The sequence below is a fragment of the Chiloscyllium plagiosum genome, chromosome 5, assembly GCF_004010195.1.
Source record: "Chiloscyllium plagiosum isolate BGI_BamShark_2017 chromosome 5, ASM401019v2, whole genome shotgun sequence".
NCBI lineage: Eukaryota > Metazoa > Chordata > Chondrichthyes > Orectolobiformes > Hemiscylliidae > Chiloscyllium > Chiloscyllium plagiosum.
Window position 1 is genome coordinate 85,448,412 of NC_057714.1, and position 25,213 is coordinate 85,473,624.

Sequence of the window (25,213 nt, forward strand, 5' to 3'; positions counted from 1 at the left end):
TTTTTTTTCCCCCCTCTTCTCTTTGTTTTCCTCCCCCCACCCTCCCCCCAACACCACCACGTTTATCCAAGTTCCAACTTTCCAACTCAGCACTGCCTCGTGCCCTATCCCACCTGTTCATCTTCCTTGCCATCTATCCATTCCACCCTCCCCTTTAACCTATCACCTTTTTACCCCTCACCTCCATCCACCTATTGTGCACTCAGCCATCTTCCCCCTAGTCCCACCCCGAGGCACCCAGCCTCCTTCATGATGAAGGGCTTTTGCCCTAAACATCAATTTTGGTGCTCTTTGGAGGCTGCCTGACCTGCTGTGCTTTTCAAGTATCACAGTCTCTCTACTCTAATCTCCAGCATCTGCAGTCCCCACTTCCGTCACAATGAATCATGGCTGATCGGTGTTAGCTAGACTGTTATACTTAAAATTGACAAAACACCGTGATTGAATGAGATACATCCAAGAATTTTGGACTGCAGCGTCACTGGCCAGTCTTTTGAGGTGTCAGAAGACTAAAATTGCCAAGATTAAACCTTTTTATTGAACAAACTCAGCAATTACAAACAAATCGGTTTAATTTCAGTGTTGGGGAAGTTTCTTGAGACTGTTATTCGGGATAGAATTTGTAGTTGCATGGAATAAAGGGTCAATTTAAGAGTTGTCATGGCTTTCTCAAAGTGAAATCCAAGTTTAACAATCTAATTTGCTTGAAATTTGAGGTGGTATTGGGCAGGATAAGGGTCACATTGTTTGTTTGCTTATGTTTGGGTTTGAGTTCTGTTGCAGTCGTTCAGCTCCTGACCTCATTAAAGCCTTGGTTCAAATATGGACAAAAGAGCTACATTCCAGAAATGAGAGAGGGACAGCTTTTGACAAGGAGCTGTCAGAGTAGAGCTCCCAGAACACATCCTTGTGGAATACCACTGATTACTAAGCTCCCAGGCTGAACACTTTCCATCAACTACCACCCTCTGTCTTGTATGGGCCAGGCAATTCTGTACCCAGACAACCAAATTTCCCTACATCGCATGCCTCCTTAATGGTTATGTGAGCCTACCATGGGGGAACCTTATGAAATGCTTTTCTGAAATCCATGTCCGCTGCTGAAACTTTATTGCTGGAACAGCACAGCAGGTCAGGCAGCATCTAGGGAACAGAAGATTCGACGTTTCGGGCACATGCCCTTCTTCAGGAATGAGCAGAGAATTCCTGAAGAAGGGCATGTGCCCGAAACGTCGAATCTTCTGTTCCCTAGATGCTGCCTGACCTGCTGTGCTGTTCCAGCAATAAAGTTTCAGCTTTGATCTCCAGCGTCTGCAGACCTCACTTTCTCCTTGAAATCCATGTCCACCACACCCACTACTCTGCCTTTCTCAGTGTTGTGTCACTTCCTCAAATTATTCAAAAGGCTTGTGAGGCATGCTAGACCTGCCCATCCAAAGCATTGCTAATAATCTCTAATCAGGCCATTATTTTCCAAATCATAAATCCTGTCTTTCAGAAACCTCTCCAATAATTTGCCCACCACCGACGTAAGACTGGCTAGTCTATAATTCAGACCTTTGACTTAGGTTCCTGTCATATCCTACTAAGTCTGCAAACAGTCAAAATGGATGAAAATAAAATTGGAAATGCTTTCTTTAAAAAAGAAAAATGCCAGACTTGCTGAACATAATCAATTAGTGTCTCCATTGATTAAATAAACCACTAGAATTTACCTCGTTACAGCACTTGCAGTTGGGAAAGCTATTTGTAACCTTTTTTTTTGTCTGAATCCCCTTTAGCGTAACAACATTGAGACTCAGCTGTCCATGGCTAGCTCCATCTTGATTTGTGAAAAGTGAATTTTATTTTTAGAAGTGTAAGCTTTAATTATATTGGACTTGTGTAAATATATATATATAAAGTTTCTTGCCTTACTTATTGCATTGATACAGTTGGTACCTTTACTGCTGTTTTGCGGATTGATTGATTCTTTTGTCATGCGTCTGCCCTTTCAGCATGGGCCATTGGCATGGTGGTTTAATGCTGGTTTACCTTCCCTATGCTAGTATGGATAGGAGCTGTCTTGCTGCCAGAGTCTAATGTGTTCTCAGCATTGGCCTTGTAAGGCAGAGCTTAATCCATTTGAAGACTGAACATATTTACTTATTTATAATGACCGACCTCTTCAGATGGCTAGTTCCAACACAATTTTCATCAGTAACTTGTCAATGAGTTGCAAAAGTGTTAGTTTGATATTGCTATCCTTAAGTTTCTAAAGTAAAAACATTGAAATGTGATATTTTGTGAAATGCTATAGAAATTCAATTCCAAATATTGTTTTTGTTCTAGGCTCAAGACAAGAGAAAGGCCCTCGAAGAGACAAAAGCATATACCACCCAGTCCCTTGCGAGTGTTGCTTACCAGATAAATGCTTTGGCAAACAATGTGCTCCAGTTGCTGGATATTCAAGCCTCTCAACTCCGGAGGATGGAATCTTCCATTAACCATATTTCTCAGGTAACTAAATTTGTCCATGAGAAAGGAATAAAATTGTACAAACCTTTTTGAAAAATAATGGGTGCTTATGTTTCTTGAAGTATTATGTTTTACTTTGACCCTTAGGCAATGGTTTACTGTAACGGTTCATCATACTTACTCCGTATCATATTTAATAGTGCATCTAACCAGAATGAAAAGTAATTGTCTTCTTTTTGGAGTTGAGAAAACAATTTTTTGCTTTGGAATTAATTCTAATCAGTTGGGGTGCTGTGGTTTCAGCAGTCTAGTAATTACTAATGCTTAACTAATACTTAGGGTATTTTAGCAATTTTATATCAGTGATTTTATATAATGATTTAATTTAACATGTGATTTATTTTTAATGGTAGGTCTTTACTCTTGGAGTTTCTTTGTTATCATTCATATGCTGCATTACTTTGGATACATGAAAATATTAATTTAACCCTTAAACTCTTTGATAGTAGATGGTAGTTGGAAACAGACTAGTTAAATTTGTAACACCTCATACTTTGTTTTCCTCCACAGATTGTTAGGGTAACTTAATTCATTTGCGCAACTTAATGTTTAAATCGTAAAATTTTGTTTTTCCCTGAATTTCAACATCCAGTAGTACTGTCTGACACTGGGGCCTTCTTTATTTTTTGAATTAGACATGGAAAATTCCAGTGTTTATCATTCAATCTTTAATCACTCCTGTTGAAAATGTATGTGGTTTCAGTTCCAGTGGTAATAGAATATGGCTCTGCAGTATGCCCCTCAAAATTAACAAGGTTGTCACACAAACGTATACTTGCATGTGAAGAATGGTCACATAGATGAGGTGGTGGATAACTGGCACAAGTAAAATCAGTAAGTATCAATGTGTTGTTAAAGCAAAAATTCACGAGGGAAAGTAGTGCTGACTGCAGGCTTAAAAAATCTATCTGTTTCAGTGTGAGGAGAACTTGTTCGTGTAGGTCTCTGTTTCTTGATTGCTGACCTTTTTTACTTTAAGTGATCAAGTTATCTGCTTGGCAGGCAACAAACCATGTCCTGTCAGACTCTTCTTGTTAGTTAGTGCTGTAAAGTTGAAGGCTGCTTTTTTTTTTGCTTTCATCAGCCTTTTAGAATTTAAAGCTGGTGAACTTTCATGGATGAGCTGAAAATGTGTTGCTGGAAAAGCGCAGCAGGTCAGGCAGCATCCAGGGAACAGGAGAATCGACGTTTCGGTATAAGCCCTTCAGGAATCCGTTGATTTTCCTGTTCCCTGGATGCTGTCTGACCTGCGCTTTTCCAGCAACACATTTTCAGCTCTGACCTCCAGCATCTGCAGTCCTCACTTTCTCCTCGAACTTTCATGGAGCTTTGCTATTTCTTGAGGTCCTGTTAAGAGAACATTGATAAATTGTGAAGAGCTAGGATAATGTAGATTGATGTCTAGAATAACTGGACTATCCTCATTTTGAAAATCCTGAATCAATACGTTGTATGTGGCTATAATTTTTTAATTCCTGATCTGTCATAATTCATGCTACCATTCTATAACCTCATTGAATCTCCTTGCCAAGGTAATTCATGGATATTGTGGTCTAATGACTTAGAATGAAGAATACTTGCTTAATTCTATGTTATAACAAATTATGAAATAGAATTAACAAGAAAATTAGGAAGATCAAATAGTTGAATAAAACAAAAGCCAAGTCAGAGCTCATTTTACGCATTTCCCTTCAGTAAAGGCATTGTGCAGCCTTTAATGGCTGTGTCTTAAGTGTCAGGCTGGTTCATACTACTTGGAACGCCATCTGAATTGGCCTTGTAAGACGCTGAGTTATGCAAAAAATTGCTACATGTAAATGGTTTGGATGGGTAATGAATACATTGAGAAAAAATGTTAATGTACTCCAGTATGCTACTTTCTGCAAGAATACTCTGGTAATTTTAGAAACTGTTGGCATACCTTGTACGTGGATTAATTCTTTGTTTTCAAAACAAATGTGCCTTGTATTCTGTAAATAAACTTAATTTTGTCATGCTTCCCTTCCTTTCGAAGGAGTTAAAACCTGGACCTCCATGATCTGCGTTGTGTTGTAAGGCAAGGATTTTTAAGCAATTTGTACTTGGCAAGTGCACTGCAGTGCACTATGTACAAGTGACATAATGGCAAGTGCTGGAGAAAGTTGGCAGACCTGGCAGTATCTGTGGAGAGGTAGAGAGTTGGTCAATGTTGAGTTGAACATGAACAGTGCCCTTCAGTTTCAAAGATTCCTGCTGTAAAATGGAGGGGAGATGGAAGGGAAGAGAAGCAGTTTTGAAGAATGTGTGTCCAGACCAAAAGGCAAAGGGGAGTGGTAGAAGAGACAGGCATGGGAGTTATTTGTAAATGCTAATAGCAGAAAATAGGTCACCTCTACTGAGAGCAAGCCCCCCTGCTTGCCCCTCTTCTGTCTGCCTGTGTTCCTCCCCTTTCCACCCTTCCCCAACTTCTCCCTCTCCTTCCTCTGTCTCTGCCCCACCTCCCTCCCCAGCTTTACACCCCTCTTGGTGTGTGTTTCTGTCTCTTGAATGATGTTAGGGAAGAGGGGCATTCAGATGTGTTAATAGGTCAAACATTGAGGGGGATGTACAAAGATTGAGAATAGCCGTTAACATTTTTGTTGACTGTTGTTTTAAAGCAACAAACTGCTGGAATAGTGAATTTATTTGGTCCTCTTAAGCTGGTTATTAAAAATGGAGGTGAGTTCATGCATTGTATAGAACAAGGCGCATCGAATTGGAAGAAGGATTGAGTTCCAGAGCCATAATGTCATGCTGCAACAATACGAAATGCTAGTGTGGCCACACTTGGAATATTGTATACTGTTCTGGTTGCCCCATTACAGGAAGGATGTGGAAGCAAAGGAAAAGATGCAGGGGAGATTTACCAGGATATTGCCTGGTTTGGAGGGACAGTCTCATGAGGAAAGGCTGAGAGACTCTGACCTGTTCTCATTGGAGAGAAGGCGGCTAAGAGGGGAGTTGATAGAGACATACAAGATGATCGGAGGATTAGGTAGGGTAAAGTGTAAGTCTTTTTTTCCCCAGGACAATTACGTCAGCTTGTACGAGGGGGCATAACTACAAATTGACAGGTGAGAGATTTAAAGACAGATGTCAGAGGCAGGTTCTTTACTCAGTGGTAAGGGCATAGAATGCCCTGCCTACCAATGTAGTTAATTCAAATTAGTTAATTAGAAATTTAAACAATCCTTGGATAAGCACCTGGATGATGGGATAGTGTAGGGGGATGGGCTTAGATTAGTTCACAGGTCTGCGCAACTTTGAGGGCCAAAGGGCCTCTCTGTGTTGTTTTGTTCTGTATTCTATGAATATTGCGAGGTAATGAATTTTTGGTCCTGTCACAGAAAATGACCCTGAAGCTCTGTACTTTTTTTTTAGGTGGAGCTATCTGTCCTAATCTGTACAGATTAAGCTTGTTTTCCTGTGATCTTGATTCAACTAGTAGAACTTGCCTTATTATTTACCCATTTGCACGTCTCTGACATCTTGATTAATTTTTTTGTACAATGTTTGCTTCCTGAAGTTTGATTCCTGAAGAAGGGCTTATGCCCGAAACGTCGATTCTCCTGCTCCTTGGATGCTGCCTGACCTGCTGCACTTTTCCAGCAACACATTTTCAGCGCTGATCTCCAGCATCTGTAGTCCTCACTTTCTCCTGAGTAAACCAGTCTTGTATCCTGTATCAGATGATTGAACTGTAATATTCCTCTTAGACGTATGAAAAAAGATGCATGCAGAAACTGTAGTGTTGCAGTTTTCGCATCAGGGTGCTTAGGTGTCATGAATAAATGCTAGTATTGTGTGATTGTTACTGAGTGGAGATCCACAGGCTTGGGCTGATGTTCTTGGAGGCACAAATGCATATACCACCGTGGCAATTTTTGGAGTTTGAATTGAATAAACTAATAAATTTCACACCAGCCAATCTGTCTTGGTTAATATGGAACTGAGATTTGTTTTACTTAGTAATTTTAAAAGACCTGCATAAAAAGGACGGATTGCACCTGAGTTGGACGGGGATTAATATACTGGCAGGGAGATTTGCTGGATCTAAATTGGGAGGATTTAAACTAGCAAGTTAGGGGGTGGGATCCAGTGAGATAGTGAAGAGAGATCTGTCTGAGACTGGTACAGTTGGGAAAAGTAGCAGGTCAAACACAGGAACAAAGCACAGAGCGAAGCAAGAATGATCACTTGACCTGCATTTATTGCTATGCAAGCAGCCGAACAGGGAAGGCAGATGAACTCCGGACATGGTTATGAATGTGGGCCTGGGATATCGTAGCAATTATAGCGACATGGTTCAGGGATGGGCAGGACTGGGAGCTTAAAGTTCCAGGATACAAATTCTAAAGAAAGAGGGGGAAGAGATGATGGGAAGTGGCCCTTTTTGATCAGGGAAAACATTATGGCTGTACTTAAGCTATTCTTGGAAATACATCCAGGGAACTGAGAAATAAGAAAGGGATGATCATATTATTGGGATGATCATCTTATTGGGATTGTGTAATAGATGCCCCCAATAGTCAGCAGGAAGTTGAGAAAAAAATTGTAAGAAGATCTCAGTTACCTGTAAGAATAATAGGTGATAATAGTAGAGGATTTTAACTTTGCAAAAGTAGACTGGGACTGCTATAGTGTTAAGGGTTTAGATGGAGAGGAATTTGTTAGGTGTGTACAAGAACATTTTTTTTGATTCAGTATGTGAATATAGAGAAGGTTGCACCTTTAATATTAGTGAAGATGCAAAACTTGACCTACTCTTGGGAAATAAGGCTGGGGAAGTGGGGGAGCACTTTGGGGCCAGGGACCATAATTCTCTTCGATTTAAAATAGTGATGGAAAAGGGTAGACCAGATCTAGAAGTTCTAAATTAGAGGAAGTCTAGTTTTGATATTAGGCAAGATTTTGGTGTAAATGTTTGCAGGTAAGGGGATAAGCTAACGAGAGCCAGAGACCGTATGACTGTTGGAGTGGAAAGCAAGGCTGGTGGGTGTATGGAATGCTGGTGACTGGAGATATTGAGGTTTGGTTAAGAAACAGAAGGAAGCATATGTCAGGTATACACAGGAGGGATCAAGTGAATTCTTAGAGTCTAAAGGCAGTAGGAGAATGCTTAAGAGGGAAATCGGGAAGGCAAAAAGGGGACGTGAGATACCTTTGGCAAATAGCATTAGTGAGAGTCCAAAGGGATTTCATAATTACATTTAAGGACAAATGGGTAAATAGGAAGAGAATAGGAATCCTCAAAGATGAGCAAGGCTGCTTATATATGGAACTGCAGGAGAGGGGAGGAGATAGTAAATGAGTATTTTGCATCAGTGTTTACTGTGGAAAAGGATATGGTAACATCTCTATTACAGAAGCGGGGATGCTGGATGTCTTAAAAACCAAGGTCGAGCAATTTCTAGGACCAGATAATGTGTACCCTAGAAGTCTGTAGGAAGCTCGGGAAGTGATTGCTGTGCCCCTTGTTGAGATATTTGTATGATTGATAGTCACAGGTGAGATCGGCTAATGTGAAGCTACTACTTAAGGTGGTAAGGCAGTACCAGAGATCTACAGACCAGTGAGCCTGATGTTGGTCATGGGTAAGTTGTTGGAGGGAATCCTGAGGAACAGGATTTACATATATTTGGATAGGCAAGGACTGATTAGGGGCTTTGTGCATGGGAAATCATATCTCATGATCTTGATTGAGCTTTTTGAAGTAATGAGCTGAAAATGTGTTGCTGGAAAAGCGCAGCAGGTCAGGCAGCATCCAAGGAGCCGGTGAATCGACGTTTCGGGCATTTGAAATAATGCATTACTTCGGCCATTTGAATTACTTTTTTGAAGTAATGAAGAGAATTGAGGGCAGAATGGTAGCCATGATGTATATGGACTTCCGTAAGGTGCTTGACCAGGTTCCTCATGGTAGACTGGTTGGCAAGGTTAGATCTCCTGAAATACAGGGAGAATTTGGATACAGAACTGTCTCTAAGGTAGAAGACAAAGGCTGGTGGTGGTGGAGGATTGCCTTTCAGACTGGACGCCTTTGACCAGTGGTGTGCCACAAGGATCGGTGCTAGATCCACAGCTTTTTGTCATTTATATAAATGATTTTGATATGAACAGACGAGGTACAATTAGTAAATTTTTGTAGATGACACATCAAAATTGAATGTATAATGGACAGTGAAGAAGGCAACCTTCATGTAGAATGGGATTTTGATCAAATGGGCCAATGGGCAATGTAGTGACAGGTGGAGTTTCAATTTAGATAAATGCAAGATGCTGCGTTTTGGAAATCCATATCAGGCAGGACTTGTACACTTAGGTCCTGGGGGGTGTTGCTGAATTAAGAGATCTTTGGAGTGCAGGTTCATAGCTCCATGAAAGTAGAGTTGTGGATGGATAGGGTAGTGAAGAAGGCATTTGGAATGCTTGCCTTTATTGGTCAGAGCATTGAGTATAGGAGTTGGGGTCATTGTGGCTATACAGCACATTGGTTAGACCACGTGGGATATTGATGCAATTCTGGTCTCCTGCTATAGGAAGGATGTTGTGGAACTTGAGGATTCAGGCAAGGTGTCCAAGAATGTTGCTAGGGTTGGAGGATTTGAGCTGTAGGGAGAGGCTGAATCAGATGGGGCTATTTTCCCTGGAGTGTCGGAGGCTGAGGGGTGACCACCTTGAGGTTTGTCAAGTTGAGGGGCTCGAAGGTTGATAGCTGAGGTCTTTTTACACTGAGTGGGGAACATTTATTTTGTGATTTTTTTTAATTGATTGATGTGTAATAAGTGTATTTGAGTTCTGTTTTGTAGTATAGTAGTTGGCCAAATATTTGTTATGTCACTTTCATATTTTTGCAATTTTATAATTTTGTAAAGAAACATTTTTTTGTATAAGAATATTTTACAAAAAGATTGAGGGGCATGGAGAGGGCAAATAGGCACTGTCAATTCCCTGCGTTGTGGGAATTCAGTACTTGAGGGCAACATTTTCCCACAAAGGGTGGTGTGTGTGTGTGTATATGGAGTGAGCTGCCAGAGGAAGTGGTGGATCTCCCTCCCTTTCCTGGACCTCTCTATCATAGTCTCCGGTTACCAACTAACCACAGACATCCACTACAACCCCACCGACTCTCTCAGCTGCCGAAACTACACTTCCTCCTACCTGACCTCCTGTAAAAACGCTGTACCTTATTCCCAATTCCTCTGCCATCGCCGCATATGTTGCCAGGATGATTAATTCCACCTCAGAGTCCCAGATGGCTGCCGCCTTCCAAAATCACAACTTCCCTTCCTATGTGTTTGACTATGTCCTCCAACGCATCTCCTCCACTTCAAGCAACACTGCCCTTCCCAACACAACAAGGACAGATTCCTCCCCCTCCGTCCTCACCTTACACCCCACCAACCTTCGCATACATTGCATCATCCTCTGCCACTTCCACCACCTCCCAATGGACCCCATCACCAAAGATACTTCCCTCCCCGCTCCTATCAGCATTCTGGAGAGACCATTCCCTCCGTGACTCCCTCATCAGGCCCACACCCCACTCCTGGCAGTTTCCCTGCCACTGCAGGAAGTACAAAACCTGTGTCCCCACCCCACTTCCCTCACCTCCGTACAAGGCCCAAGGGATCCTTCCGCATTTGTCAGAAATTTTAGCTGTACCTCTACCAATGTTATCCACTGCATCCATTGCATCAGTTGTGATCTCCTGTACGTCGGGAAGACAGGATGCCTTCTTGCAGATCACCTCAGAACATCTCCGGGACATGTGACCACCAACCCTACCGCCCCATGGCTGAACAATCCTCCTCCCACTCCAAGGGCATGCAGGCCCTCTGGGCTGCCTCCATTGCCAAACTGTTAGCACCCAATGCCTGGAGGAAGTGTGCCTCATATTTCGCCTTGGGACCCTGCAACCGCAGTGGATAAATGTGGAGGACACAGACACAGACACACCACCTGACCGGTCCATCATTTAAAACTGACGAGGACTGGTCCTGTACGGTTAACGGTAGAGCTGTGGGTCACATTGTTGAACAGAAACTTGGGGATTTGGGTGCATAGGTCATTCAAAGTTGCATTACACGTAGACCAGATGGTTTAGAAGGTGTTTAGCCTGCATGCTGCCTTGGCTCAGAGCATTGAGTATAAGAGTTCAGATTTTATGTTGAGGTCATACAGAATGTTGACGAGGCCAGCCTTGGAGTGCTGCATGCAGTTCTAGTCATCCTGCTTATTGAAAGGCTATTATTAAATTGGACAGGGTTCAGAAAACCATTCATAAGCATGTTATCAGGACTGGGAGGTTTGAGTTCTGGGAGAGGCAGGAACGTTCCTCAATGATCATAAGAGGGTGAGAGGTGACCTCAGATGTTTAAAAAAAATCATGAGGGGCGTAGATAAGATGAATAGCCAAGCTTTTTCTAGTTCAGAACTAGAGGGCACAGGTCTTAAGGTGAGAGGATAAAGATTGAAAGGGGACCTGAGGAGCAGTTTTGTTTCCAAACTGGGTGGTTTGTATGTGGAATAAACTGTCAGAGGAAGGAGATGCCGGTACAGTTTTATTATTATAAAAGTTGAAAAGGCACATGAATAGGAACGGTTTAGAGGGATATGGGCCAAACATAGGCAAGTGGGACAAGTTTAGTTTGGGAAAGTTGGTTGGCATGGATGAGTTGGCCGAAGGGTCAGTTTCCATGCAGTGTGACTCTGAATTGAGAATGTACTTCATCTCTGCCTTCTGAAGGACAATTAATGATGGGCAATAAATGTGGACCTTGCAGTGATGCTCACATCTCACATATATGTTCAGAAAGAAAATTTAAGTTATCTAACACATCCTTTTATTTATTTACTTTATTTGTCAAATGTAAAGTTAAATCATACTTTGTCCTCTAAATCCATTCTGAATATCCTTGACTTGGGTTTTTTTGAAAGTGTTTGCAACCCTATCCAGCGAGTAGAACTGAGAAGGGACTAATGAGAGCTCCTCGACCTGGGTGCCCTAACATTGGAGTGTCAGTATGATTAATTGTGTGAAGTTACCTTTTGAGAGTGGACTAATTAGAGGTATGGCTTTAGTATGATACAGATTTAGTTTGAAGTGCATGCTGCTAAGTAAGAAGTTTGAAGTACCAGCAATAAGAAGGTGAAGAATGGTCAGCTGGAAAACAGTGTACTCAGTTTTATTTTCTGGAGGACCTGTGCGCATTACCAGTGGATGTGACTGGACTTATTTTTCTTAAGACCATTCTAGGCTGTGTAGTTGACTTTGTGAGCGATAGGTGATATTGTAAGACCTGAAGTCTGTGACTTCAGAGCTTCAGGTTGATGCATGACCCAGTATAGATTTAATGTTTGCCCTGCCTTTTATGTAATAGTTGATTAGTTGTTGAAACCTTTTAACTTTCAGTCAAATGGAAGATTTCACTGATGTACTACTATGAATTTATTGAGTTACTGTCCTGTTGTTGTGACTCTTACTGGGGAATGGTTTCCATAGCAGTGCTCTGGTACCTTGTCTAAGTGGCCATTCTTCTTGTCTCCTCCAGGGAGTTGATGGTGGATTGACTGAATCTGATCCTGTCATTGCATGTAGTTTTCAGCAGTGATTTGAGTGTTGATAAGGAGTAACTTGTTTGGTTACCTTTCTCACTTGAAACTTGATATAATGTCAAGCAAATAAGTAATCTAATCTGGGAAATGTTGAACTAAAAAGTTTAAAATGTTGAATGATGCTGCTCGCAGTGGGTGAGTTTAGTAAGATCACTTACAAAATTTAGGAAGCTAATTTTTTTTGCAGTAAATTACTAGATTTATTAGGAGAGCATACATTTTTGCTTTTTTTTTGCAAATTAGATTGTGATTAATAAAAGTTCTCCTTTGCTGCTCCTCCATGTATAAATCACTTATTGTATGCTTCCTTTCTGATCCCATGATCTTGTACTTTCCCAGGAAAAGACTTGAACTGTAGTCCAGGAAATACTGACGAACTGCTTCTCTCCATGAGCAGGCAAGCAAAAACCTGATGACCAAAAATATTATGCCATTTAATTGTGTTTTTTTTTTATGGTGCGCAACTGTAATTTGAGAGTTGTTGAGGCTTTTTAATCTATGGTAACCGAGGATAGCACATCTCAAGCAGTAAATCTTTGTATCACTCAAGTGTAATTTTCAAATTTTAGTGCCTATTTTAAATTTAGTATATGCCTTGTCTACAGTGAAATGGCAAACAACAGAAATGCCAGAAAATGTTTTTAATTTGTGTTGTTGGTTCTTGCATTCTGGTATAATCGTCACTAGATCATTTGGATGTGATGGTATGAGTTGGTTCCAAATCCACAGGGGTTATTTAATCCAGCAGGATGTTGAAAGGGCATTACATTTGTCAGCTTTCAAGAGAAAACTTTAGATGTCTCCAAGATTTTTATGACTTTATTTCAGAGTGAAAAATTATTGATAAGCTCATACTTGCCTGCTGTTTTGAACATCCCAAAGTGGTTGTCCAAGTTCAACACTGCAAAGATCACATTTTTAGTGCTGTGTTTAAAACTGATTTGGTATATCATTACTATATTTTTATTTCAATATGGATTTTTAAATGTTGAATTAATTGGGTTTAGCTATTTTATCCCTGCAGCAAAATGCAGGGTGTTTATTTTGAAACCAGTCTGAATGGAGCAGGAGAGCAGTTCTGTTTACTTGTGACATTTTATCATTGTAGTGCCTTTAAATCTTGTACGCAATGGTGTTCAGTTCAGTAAAGCAGGCTACTTCTAGGACACTGTAGTTTTAATTTTACTTCAAGTTTTTTCATGATATAGTATTTGCTGAACATTGAGTTTTCTTATGATTATTGCCAGGCAGTCTCAAATGCTATTAACAAATCTAAACATGGTGGTTAAATTGTACCAGAGTTTCTCAGTGACGGGTGCATTGCCAATAAACCTGGGGGAGGAGATTGTAGTGCATATAATTGACTTGCATAACAGTATTTGCAGAGGCCACCCTATGCCACCACCAAGGGATAACTTGATGTGTGGAAGTTTTTGTGAATTTTGCCTTTCCTAATTGGCTTGTGCTGCAGCTGACTTTGGGGTGCAAACCCACCATGCTTCACAAATGGAAGGATACCAATCTAATCAACCATGAGGGTATCATTTAATTTGAGAATTGCAACTATTGTTGACCCAGAGGGTGAATGATGATCAGTGAACTTGACTCGTGTACACTGGCCTCTTGCACAGCCACTGTATTGTAAGTTGGTGTCAGAGATGTACAGCACAAAACAGACCCTTTGGTCCAATTCGTCCATGCTGACCAGATATCCAACCCAATCTCGTCCGATCTGCTGGCACCTGGCCCACATCCCTCCAAACCCTTCCTATTCATATACCCATTCAAGTGCCTTTACAATATTTAAATCATATTAGCCTCCACCACTTCCTCTGGCATACACCTATCACCCTGTGAGTGAAAAAGTTGCCCCTTTGGGTCCTTTTCATATCTCTTCCCTCTCACCCTGAACCGGATCGTGAAGAAGGTGTTTGGTATGCTTTCCTTTATTGGTCAGAGTATTGAGTACAGGAGTTGGGAGGTCATGTTGCGGCTGTACAGGACATTGGTTAGGCCACTGTTGGAATATTGCATGCAATTCTTGTCTCCTTCCTATCGGAAAGATGTTGTGAAACTTGAAAGGGTTCAGAAAAGATTTACAAGGATGTTGCCAGGGTTGGAGGATTTGAGCTACAGGGAGAGGCTGAACAGGCTGGGGCTGTTTTCTCTGGAGCGTCTGAGGCTGAGGGGTGACCTTCGAGGTTTACAAGATTGAGGGGCATGGATAGGTTAAATAGACAGACGAAGTCTTTTCCCTGGGGTCAGGGAGTCCAGAACTAGAGGACAGAGGTTTAGGGTGAAATGGGAAAGATATAAAAGACACCTAAGGGGCAACATTTTCACGCAGAGGGTGGTACATGTATGGAATGAGCTGCCAGATGATGTGGCGGAGGCTAGTACAATTGCAACATTTAAGAGGCATTTGGATGGGTATATGAATAGGTAGGGTTTGGAGGGATATGGGCTGGGTGCTGGCAGGTGGGACTAGATTGGGTTGGGTTATCTGGTCGGTATGGACGGGTTGGACCAAAGGGTCTGTTTCCAAGCTGTACATCTCTATGACTATGACTATGCCCTCCAGTTCTAGACTTCCCCACCCCAGGGAAAAGACATTGTCTATTTATCCTATCAGTGCCCCTCATGATTTTATAAACCTCTATAAGGTCACCCCTCAGCCTCCGACGCTCCTGGGAAAAATACCCCAGCCTATTCAGCCTCTCCCTGTAGCTCAGATCCTCCAACCCTGGCAACATCCTTGCAAATCATTTCTGAACCCTTTCAAATTTAACAATATCTTTCCGATAGGAAGGAGACCAGAATTGCACGCAATATTTCAACAGTGGCTTTACCAATGTCCTGTACAGCCGCATCATGACCTCCCAACTCCTGTACTCAGTACTCTGACCAATAAAAGAAAGCATACCAAACACCACTTCACTATCCTATCTACCTGTGACATTACTTTCAAGGAGCTATGAACCTGCACTCCAAGGTCTCTGTTCAACAACACTCCCGAGGACCTTTCCATTAAGTGTATAAGTCCTGCTAAGATTTGCTTTCCTAAAATGCAGCACCTCACCTTTATCTAAGTTAGACTCCATCTGCCACTTGTCACCCAATTGGTCCACCTGATCAAGATCCCGTTGTAATCTGAGATAACCCTCTTCGCTGTGTACTACACCTCCAATTTTGGTGTCATCTGCAAACTTACTAACTGTACCTCTTATGCTCACGTACAATTCATTTGTATACATGATGAAATGTAGAGGACCCAGCACTGATCTTTGTGGCACTCCACTGGTCACAGGCCACCAGTCTGAAAAACAAACCTCCACCACCCTCTGTCTTCTACCTGTTCAGCCAGTTCAGTATCCAAATGGCGGCGAGTTCTCTCTGTATTTCATGAGATCTAACCTTGCTAACCAGCCTCCCATGGGGAACTTTGTCGAATGTCTTACTGAAGTCCGTATAGATCACATCTACCGCTCTGCCCTCATCAATCCTCTGAGTGTTTTGAGGAAGTAAAAAAAAAATCAAGTTTGTGAGACATGATTTCGCACGCACAAAGCCATGATGACTATCCCGAATCAGTCCTTGCCTTTTCCCAATACATGTACATCCTGTCCCTTAGGGTTCCTTCCAACAACTTGCCCCCCACCGAGGTCAGGATCACTGGTCTATAGTTCCCTGGCTTGTCCTTACCACCCTTCTTAAACAATGGCACCGTGTTTGCCAACCTCCAGTCTTCTAGCACCTCACCTGTGACCATTGATGATACAAATATCTCAGCAAAAGGCCCAGCAATCACTTCCCTAGCTTCCCACGGCGTTCTTGTGTACACCTGATCAGATCCTGGTGATTTATCCACTTTTATGCGTTTCAAGACATCCAGCACTTCCTCCTCTGCAATATGGACATTTTTAAAGATGTCACCATCTATTTCCTTGCGTTCTATATCTTCCATATCCTTTTCCACAGTAAATACTGATGCAAAATACTTGTTTAATATCTCCACCCATTTCCTGCGGCTACACAGGCTGTCTTGCTGATCTTTGAGGGGCCCTATTCTCTCCAGAGTTACTCTTTTCCCCTTAATGTATTTGTAAAAACCCTTTGGATTTTCCTTTAATTCTATTTGCCAAAGCTATCTCATGTCCCCTTGCCCCCTGATTTTCTCTCAAGTATACTCTAAGGATTCACTCGATCTATCCTGTGCATACCTGACACATGCTTCCTTTTTCTTAACCAAGCCATCAATTTCTTTAATAATCGAACATTCCCTATACCTACCAGATTTTCCTTTCACCCTAACAAGAATATACTCTCTTTGGACACTCGTTCTCATTTCTGAAGACTTTCCATTTTCCAGCTGTCCCTTTTACCTGCGAACATCTCCCCCCAGTCAGCTTTTGAAAGTTCCATTGCCAGTACAATGTAGATCTGAGCAAGTTGGCATGTTAAACACTGTGGAAGATTCTGTATTAAGCATTGAGTGGTTCAAATCTTTTGAGAGCACTCCTTGTGCTACCCGTAAATCTGTACATTTTACTGAATCCCATTTGAGTTGGTAAATGTGCAGTTACACGAATGTTGTGAAACTGTCTAGTTGCCTACTATTGTATGTTATGTGGGCGTCACCTATAACATTGTAAAATCATTGTAAAGTTTGGATGCATGTGTTGATGTATAAACTGAAGTTCACAATGCCCTTGCAGACCTGATTACCACTGGAGTAAAGATTAGTGTTAAGACCAAGTGCAAATGGGGACCTTGCTGATACAGGTGTAAAAATAATGCAGCAGTCCTGTTATTGAAGCTGAGCTACAGGAAAAAACAGCTGAAGATATTTGCTTATAAGAGCATTTTTGTTGAGGTGGAAAGTCATATACTGTTGAGAATGTATGTAGGGTATAAGCAGGCAGGGAAAGAGTTAAGTTCTGAGTTTGGTGACACACTAGGACGACATTGTTGCACGTGATCTTCATCCATTTCAATTGTCCAAGTTAAATAGCATTGGCAAGACTAGGTGTAAAGAGAATTTGACAATTCAAAAATGAATTGAAAAGTGAAATGTTTTGTTGTAGCTGCTTTGTTTTTTTTTTTGAAGCAATGTTCAGAGACGGAAGGTAGTGTTGACACTGTTGGATTTGAAGTTCCAAGTTGAACAGGATACCAAGGTCCACTTCTTTGTTCTGTGCACGTGTAGGAAATATTTCAGCCATGGCATTGATCAAAGTGACTGAAATTAATGTACACAATGTAGTATTGGAGCTTAAATCGGGTGCTCAAACTTCATTCTACCAAAACCCGATTTTCAAGGCTGGAGGATCTGAGGTGAACATTGAGTATACCTGTGAAAGGCAGCAGGGCTGACTGGTAATAATTGGGATTGGATGTATTGGGTGTAGATTTTGAGAGCGCTGTGGATTTTGTTTGCAGTTATAAAATGCATGCAAGGTCAAGCATTTTTACTGAAACAAAGTCTGAATGTGGTCCACATGACTTCCTGTTGGCCTGGTTCAAACTAAGGTTGGGATTTAAAGCTGCCTTGCAGTGTTTCACTGGTGGTAGGAGTTGTGTCAAAACTTCTTTTTATCCCAAAATTCTGACTCACTTTTGGGAAGCCCTGTGCTAAATGCTTTCATTCTTGTATATTCACCTAAATATTCTTTGCTATTTTTACTACTTTTTTGACCCCAAAATTGATGTTTTGTAGGAAGTGTGCTAAACTTAGCATGTTGTGGATTATCTGGTTTCCTGTAGTTTTTGCAACATTTTCTCATGGGAGTGCTTATCGCCAGCAAGGCCAGTATTTCTTGCCTAATCCTCACCTCATGAGGGAGTTACTGGACTACAGAGGGCAGTAAGTGTTTGGAAAACCTGTATTATTCTGCCAGCATCTGTGGAGGGAGACAGAAATAGGCCATTCAGCCCTTTTTGAGCCCATTGTTGCTCAGGAGAAAGGGATAAACCAGGAAACTGTAGGCCAGTCAGTCTAACCTCAGTAGTGTGGAAAGTATGAGAAACAATTGAGGGATGGAATTAACCTGCCCTTGGAGGGGCAGCGATTAATCAAAAGTAGTTGGCATGTTTTTAAGGAGTACAATTCTGACCAACATGATGGAATTTTTCAAATATGTGACCAGGTGTGTAGATTGGGCAATGCATTCAATCTAGTCTATTTGGAATGCAGCAAGGCCTTTAGGGTCCCATATGGGAGACTGGTAACAAAGATAAGAGTGCATGTGATCCAAGGGAATTTGACTAATTTGATACAGAATTGGCTGAGTTGTCAGGAAGTAAAGGGGTGATATGTGTTGCTGGAAAAGGAAGGAATCATGATGAAGGGCTACGGCCCGAAACGTTGATTCTCCTGCTCCTCGGATGCTGCCTGACCTGATTTGTGCTTTTCCAGCAACGTGCTCTCAACTCTGATCTCCAGCTTCTGCAGACCTCACTTCCCCCTGGCAAAGGGGTGATGGTCAAGTGTGTTTTCTACTTTGTTGAAAGTAGAAAAATTGTTCAGTAAGTTTGCCAATGATATAAAAATTTGTGGGGAGGAGAATACCCTAGATAATAAGGACATTATGATTTGTGACAAACAAAATTAAATCGAAGTGTGAGGTAATGCATTTGGGCAGGACAAACAAGGCAACGGAATACAAAATGAATGCTACACCCTTTGAAGCATTGAGGATCATAGGACCTTTAAGTGTGTTGCCAGTCCTTTATGATAGCAGAACAAGTAGATAGTGGTTAAGGCATATGGGATACAGAGTTAGCTGGTACATGGAGTTTAAGAGCAGGGAGGTGATGCTGGAGCTGTATTAAAAAGTTAGTTAGGCCATGACTAGAGTCTTGAGTGCAGTTCTAGAGTCCACATGATAGGAATGTGCAAGCGCTGGATAGTGCAGAGGAGACTTACCAGGATGTTACCTGGCCTGGTCAGTTTGTTTTGAAGAGTTCGGATAGAATGGTTTTTTTTCATTACATCTGAGGAGACTGAAAGGGGATATGATTGATAGATGGATAGATGGAGGAGGGATCAATGACTGTGGATGTAGAATTGAGGTACAGGGCAACAGGTTTAGAGGAGTTGAGATATTTTCATCCAGAAGGTGGTACGAATATGGGACTCGCTCCCTGTAAGGGTGATGGAGGCACTCGACATTTTAAGTCTTATTTAAATGTACACTGATGCCAAGGCATAGAAGACTATGGGTCAAGTGCTGGAGCATGGGATTGGAGTTGATTCTAACTGGCACAGATGTGATGGACTGAAGGGCCTTTTATTGTGCTATAGATCTTTGACTCTGAATCTGCTCTGCCATTCAACAAGTTCATCACTAATCTAACCCTGAACTCCACTTTCCTGCCTTTTCTTCATAACCCTTGATAGCTTAACAGATTGACCATCTTTCAGCCTCAAATATCCTTAACAACCCAGCCTCTGTACCCCTTTGTGGTAATGAACCCCGCAGAATACTATCCTTTGATATGAGCTTCCTCATTTCTGATAAGTAGTGGACCTCTTACCGCGATTATGCTTTGTGGTCCTAGACTTTTCCACAAAGCGAAATAACCTCCACATTGACCCTGTCTTACCCCTGAGCATCTTTAAACCGTTCATATTGAGACGTTAAGATGCCATGTTTTAAAATGCTTCAAGCATTGCTTGTACACCATGGAAGCAACTTGCCTTTGGATCATGGTTGGCTGTTGGGATGAGTGTCTGAAGGACAGCCAACTGCTTAAAAGAAAAGTGGGCCTAAGTACACCTTTCGGATCAGCTGGCTCACTCACTCTCTGCCAAAAAAGGGGGGCACTAAGTCACCTCTCCTCTATAGTGGACATATACTGTGTCCCTTGGCTCTGCAGATGAGCCAGGTGATGGAGACTCCTTTTATATGCGCAAACGCTGGTGGCATTCTTTATGCATCAAATGACACCTGCTTCCTGGCCCAGAAAGGTATTTAAGCAAGAAAGTTGTCCAGCAGCTCAATGCTGTCTATGGGCCTTGTCCTTTCCCTATCCCTGAAACCTCCTTGACAATATAAGCCTCTAAGATCATCTAGTTTAAACATTACTGATTTTTGTTTACTTTATTATTGATGGGCTCGCCTGCCGAGGCCCACGCTCTGGAATTTCCTCAAACCCCCCCTCTTTTTTTTTGAAGATGCTTCACAAAACCTACCCTTTCGACTGAAATTTCAATCACCTGTAAGGTTATCTTTTATGTGGCTTGAAGTTGAATTTTGTTTGAAAACTCTCATGAAACACCTTTTTTAGGATATTATCTTATATTGAAGGTGTTGTACATGTTGTGAAATGATGCTGCATTGGACTGCCTCCAGAGTGTGCTCTGGCCAACTGAATTACAGTACCTCATCTTGCCTGATTTCTGGAGTAGCTGGAATGGTGTAGGTGGATTCCAGTGCCATGACATCAGGTGACATGCCGCGGCTACTTAAGATCCTCAATGTACCTTCTCATCTTTGGCACAGTCTGATGGCCTCAGGATGTTGTGCCACCTGGACTGTAGCGAGAGACAAAAAAACTGCAGATGCTGGAGTCCAAATAGGCAGGAGGCTGGAAGAAGACAGCAAGCCAGCCAGCATCAGGAGGTGGACAAGTCACATTTTGCCCTGAAGAAGGGCTACACCCAAAACGACGACTTCTCCACTTCCTGATGCTGCTTGGCTTGCTGGTTCTTCCAGCTCCTGCCTGTCCATCCTGGACAATAATAGCAGTGTCATTAACTTGGCTCATAATTCCATGACCTCAGTCAGATGTTTGTATTTGAAATGTGTGGAAGATGTCAGGTATATCAACTAATGGAGGTAGCCTGGTTTTTAGATCATTGGATGTTTTAAAAGGCTAATTGTGTCAACTTGCATGAGACTTTTGAAGTAACAGTAGTTCAGGGTAATGCAGTGATATGTGCTTCCCAAAGACATTTGCTAAGATGCAGCATAATAGGCAAAGCCAGTAAAGTTGCATCTGTAGAATTCAAAGAGTAGTAACATGGATACAAAATTGGCAAGAAACAATCAGCTATGCGTTTTGAGTAGAGAAAAGTGTGCAGTGGTGTTCCACTGGGATAAATGCTCGCACCACAAATGTTAATGACTTGAGTATAGAGGGCACAATTTTGCAAATTTGGCAAAATCTGGAAACATTATAGAGTGGTTGTGGAGAAGTTGCTTCCACTTAGTAGGAGAGACCAGGAGCCAAGAGCACAAGAGTGAAGGGGTGATCCTTAAGACATGAGCAACTATTTCAGCTGCAGGGTGGTGAATCTGTGGAACTCTGCTGCAAAGGGCTGTGGAGGCCAAATCATTGTGTATTTAAGACCGAGGATTTTGATTAGTCAGGGGCTCAAGGGTTACAGGGAGAAGGAGCATAGATTTGCTAAGTGACATTAGCACTGCACCAATATTTGCCCCCACTAAACTGTGAGGATGTAGTAGGTTGGAACATGCAGGTATGTGACCACTGAAATTTAACAAGTGCAAAGTGGTTGCTCTTGGTAGGAAGAACAGAAGTAGTAATGGAACTAAAGATGGAGTTTCAGGATAAACATGGATCCAAGGCCTTGCAGGAACTTGGGCTTGTACAATAGGCGTTGATCCCTGAAATGCTAGTTTAGCTTCAGTTGGAGTATCGTGCCCAAATCTGAGCGCTGAACCATCAAGGTATAAAGGCATTATGGTTGCTGTGGAAAAGGTGTACGTGAATAAATGTCTGAATGAGTGAATTGAGATCACATTTATACATTGGAGAGCTGCATCATTTTAAGATTCAGAAATACTCAAAATGATGAATGATCTAGGGATGGAAATAAACTCTTCTTTAGGGAGAAGGATTGAGAACACAAGACACAAGTCTTTTTAAGCAAGAGGAACTGGAGGCTTTTGAGCTGCTTCCCCATTTTGAGGTAGTGGCTGATATTCACATCTTAAGAAAAACTCAGGATGCTGGGCCTTTTGAACCTGTTATACATTCAATATGGTCAATCTGCTTTTCATCACAACTCTTAGATTCCTACACACTCTAAACCTTTCATCCCCTTTAGTAATCCAAGAATTATCTGCCTCTGTTTTTTGAGGAAGGATATTCCAAAGATTCAAACCCTCAGGAAACCAACGTTTCCTTTTACTATTTTCAGTCGATTACTCTTTTTAATTTGTAAACTCTGAATCCTAATTCCAGATTCTCCCACAAGAGGAAACAAACTTTCAACATTTGATTCAGGATCTTGTGTTTCACTTAGATCACCTTGAACTCTTCTGAATGCCACAGGAGACTGATATAGCCTGATCAGCTTTTCCTTTAGGCAATATACCCATTTCAGATTCCAGAGACCGATTATGAATAGTTAATGTGGCTTTGTGGGTGGGAAATCATTTCTCATTAACTTGAGTTTTTTTTTGAACAAGTGACAAAAAAGATTTGATGGCAGCAAGGTGTATTTGAATTTCAGCAAGGTGTTCGAGGTTCTGCATGGCTAGATCAGATGAAATCCAGGGAGAGCTAGCCATTTGAATATAAGAACAGAAGATTAGGAAAATATAGGCCAGTCAGCCCATCGGGTCTGCTCCGCGACTCAATCATGACTGATGGGTTTCTTATCCCCATTCTTCCACTATCTTCCTGTAACCTTTGGTCCCCTTTACAGTCAAGAACCTACCTATCTCAGATTTAAATATACTCAATGACTAGGCCTTCACAGGCTCCATGGCAGTGAATTCCATAGATTCGCCACACTCAGTGGCTGAAGACGTTTCTCCTCCTCTCCTTTCTAAAAGGTCTTCCCTTTACTCCTACGGCTATGCCCTCTGGTCCTAGCCTCTACTATCAATAGAAACCACGTGCCAACACCTACACTCCAAGTCATTCAGTATTCTGAATGTTTCAAGTAGATCACCCATAGTCATTCTAAACTCCAAGTATAAACCCTGAGTCCTCAAATGTTCCTCAAACATTAAGCTTTTCATTCCTAGAACTATTCTTGTGAATCTCCTAAGATATGGGGCCCAAACCTGCACACAATACTCCAATTTGTGGCCTGCCCAGAGACTTATAGAGCCTCAACAGCATATCCCTGTTTTTGTATTCGAGTCCTCTCAAAGTAAATGCCAATGTTGCATTTCCCTTACTAACTACTGACTCAACTTGCAAGTTTGTCTTGAGAGAATCCTGGATGAAAACTGCCTGGTCTCTTTGCACTTCAAGATTTTTGAATTTTCTCCCCATTTAGAAAATAGTCTATGCCTCTATTCTTCCCAAAGTCCACAACCTCCCACTTTCCCATGTTGTACTTCATCTTTTTTTCCCCACTCTCACCTGCCCAAATCCTTCTGCAGCCTCTCCGTCTCATTGCTACCTGCCCCTCTACGTATCTTTGAATTGTTTGCTAATTTAGCTCGAATGCCCTCAGTTCCTTCATCTAGTTAATGTAGGAAGTGAAAGGTTGTGGTCCCAACACTCAGCCTTGCGGAACACCCACTCTCTGCTTTCTGCTGGACAGCCATTTCCTTTACTAACGACCAACACCGAGCCTTGTGGAACACCACTTGTCACTGGCTGTCATCCTGAGTAGGTACCTTCTATCCCTACTATCTTCTTTCTGCTGGACAGCCAAGCTTTTATCCATGCCAGCAACTTGGAACTGACTCCATGAGCCCTTATCTTAGTAAGTAACCTCCTGTGTGGCACGTTGTCAAAGGCCTTCTTGCCAAGTCCAGGCAGATAACATCCATTGGCTGTCCTTGGTCTAACCTGGTCATTACTTCCTCAGAATTCTAGCAGACTTGTCAGGCATGAACTCCCCTTGATGAGACCATGCTGACTTTGCCCTATTTTGCCGTACACTTTCAAGTATTGAGAAATCTCATCCTTCATGATGGATTCCAGGATCTTGCCCACAACAGAGATTTGGCTAATTGTCCATTTTCTGCCTTACTCCTTTTTTAAACAGGGTGTTACATTAGCAATTTTTCCAGTCCTCTGGGACCCTCCCTAATTCTAGTGATTGCTCAAAGAAAATTTGGCTAGAAGGTAGAAGACGTTTTCAGTAAATGATTTTGGATGTGGATACAGGAAGACTGGTCAGTAATTTTACAGATGCTCAATTTGGAGCTGTAGTGCACAACAAAGGTTGCCTCAGTACAACGGGGCCTTGATCAGATGGGCCAATGAGCTGAGGAATGGCAGATGGTGTTTGGTTCAGAAAAGATTTACAAGGATTTGATCCACAGGGAGAGGTTGAATAGGCTAGGGCTGATTTCTCTGGAGTGTTGGAGGCTGAGGAGTAACCTTCATAGAAGTTCATAAAATCATAAGGGGCATGGATAAAGTCTCGTCCTTGGGGTGGGGGAGTCATGAACTAGAGGGCATAGGTTTTGGATGAGATGGCAAAGATATAGAAGAGACCCAAGGGGCAAATTTTACATGCAGAGTGGTACATGTATGGAATGGGCTGCAAGAGGAAGTGGTGGAGGAGAGTACAATTGCAATATTTAAAAGGCATCTAGATGGGTATATGAATAGGAAGGGCCGGGTGCTAGCAGGTGGTACTGGATTGGGTTGGGATATCTGGTCGGCATGGACGAGTTGGACCGAAGAGTCTGTTTCTGTGCTGTACATCTAACTCTAAAAGTGAGGTGCTGTATTTTGCAAAGGCACATCGGGGCAGGACATATACACTTGATGATGAGGTCTTGGGGAGTGTTGCCGAACCAAAAAAAAAGTCTTGAGGTATAGGTTCATACTACTTTTTAAGATGAAGTCACAGGTAGACTGGGTAGTGAAGAAGGCATTTGGTATGCTTTCCTTTATTGGTCAGAGTATTGAGTATAGAAGTTGGGAGGTAATGTTGCAGCTGTACAGGACATTGGTTAGGCCACTGTTGGAATATTGATTGCAATTCTGATCTCCCTGCCACAGGAAAGATGTTGTGGAACTTGAAAGGGTTCAGAAAAGACTTGCAGGGATATTAGCTGAAAATGTGTTGCTGGAAAAGAACAGCAGGTCAGGCAGCATCCAGGGAACAGGAGAA

At 42.0% G+C, this 25,213-nt stretch overlaps 1 protein-coding gene across 11 annotated transcripts in view; it reads left to right on the top strand.

The window, feature by feature from the left end:
* abi1a (abl-interactor 1a) overlaps nucleotides 1–25,213 on the top strand; it is a 125,930-nt gene that overhangs the window by 31,659 nt on the left and 69,058 nt on the right. For all 11 annotated transcript variants that reach the window (XM_043690549.1, XM_043690539.1, XM_043690546.1 and 8 more), the window contains exon 2: nucleotides 2,332–2,499. In XM_043690549.1, coding sequence (XP_043546484.1) covers nucleotides 2,332–2,499 — 168 coding nt within the window. The remainder of the gene's footprint in view (nucleotides 1–2,331; nucleotides 2,500–25,213) is intronic.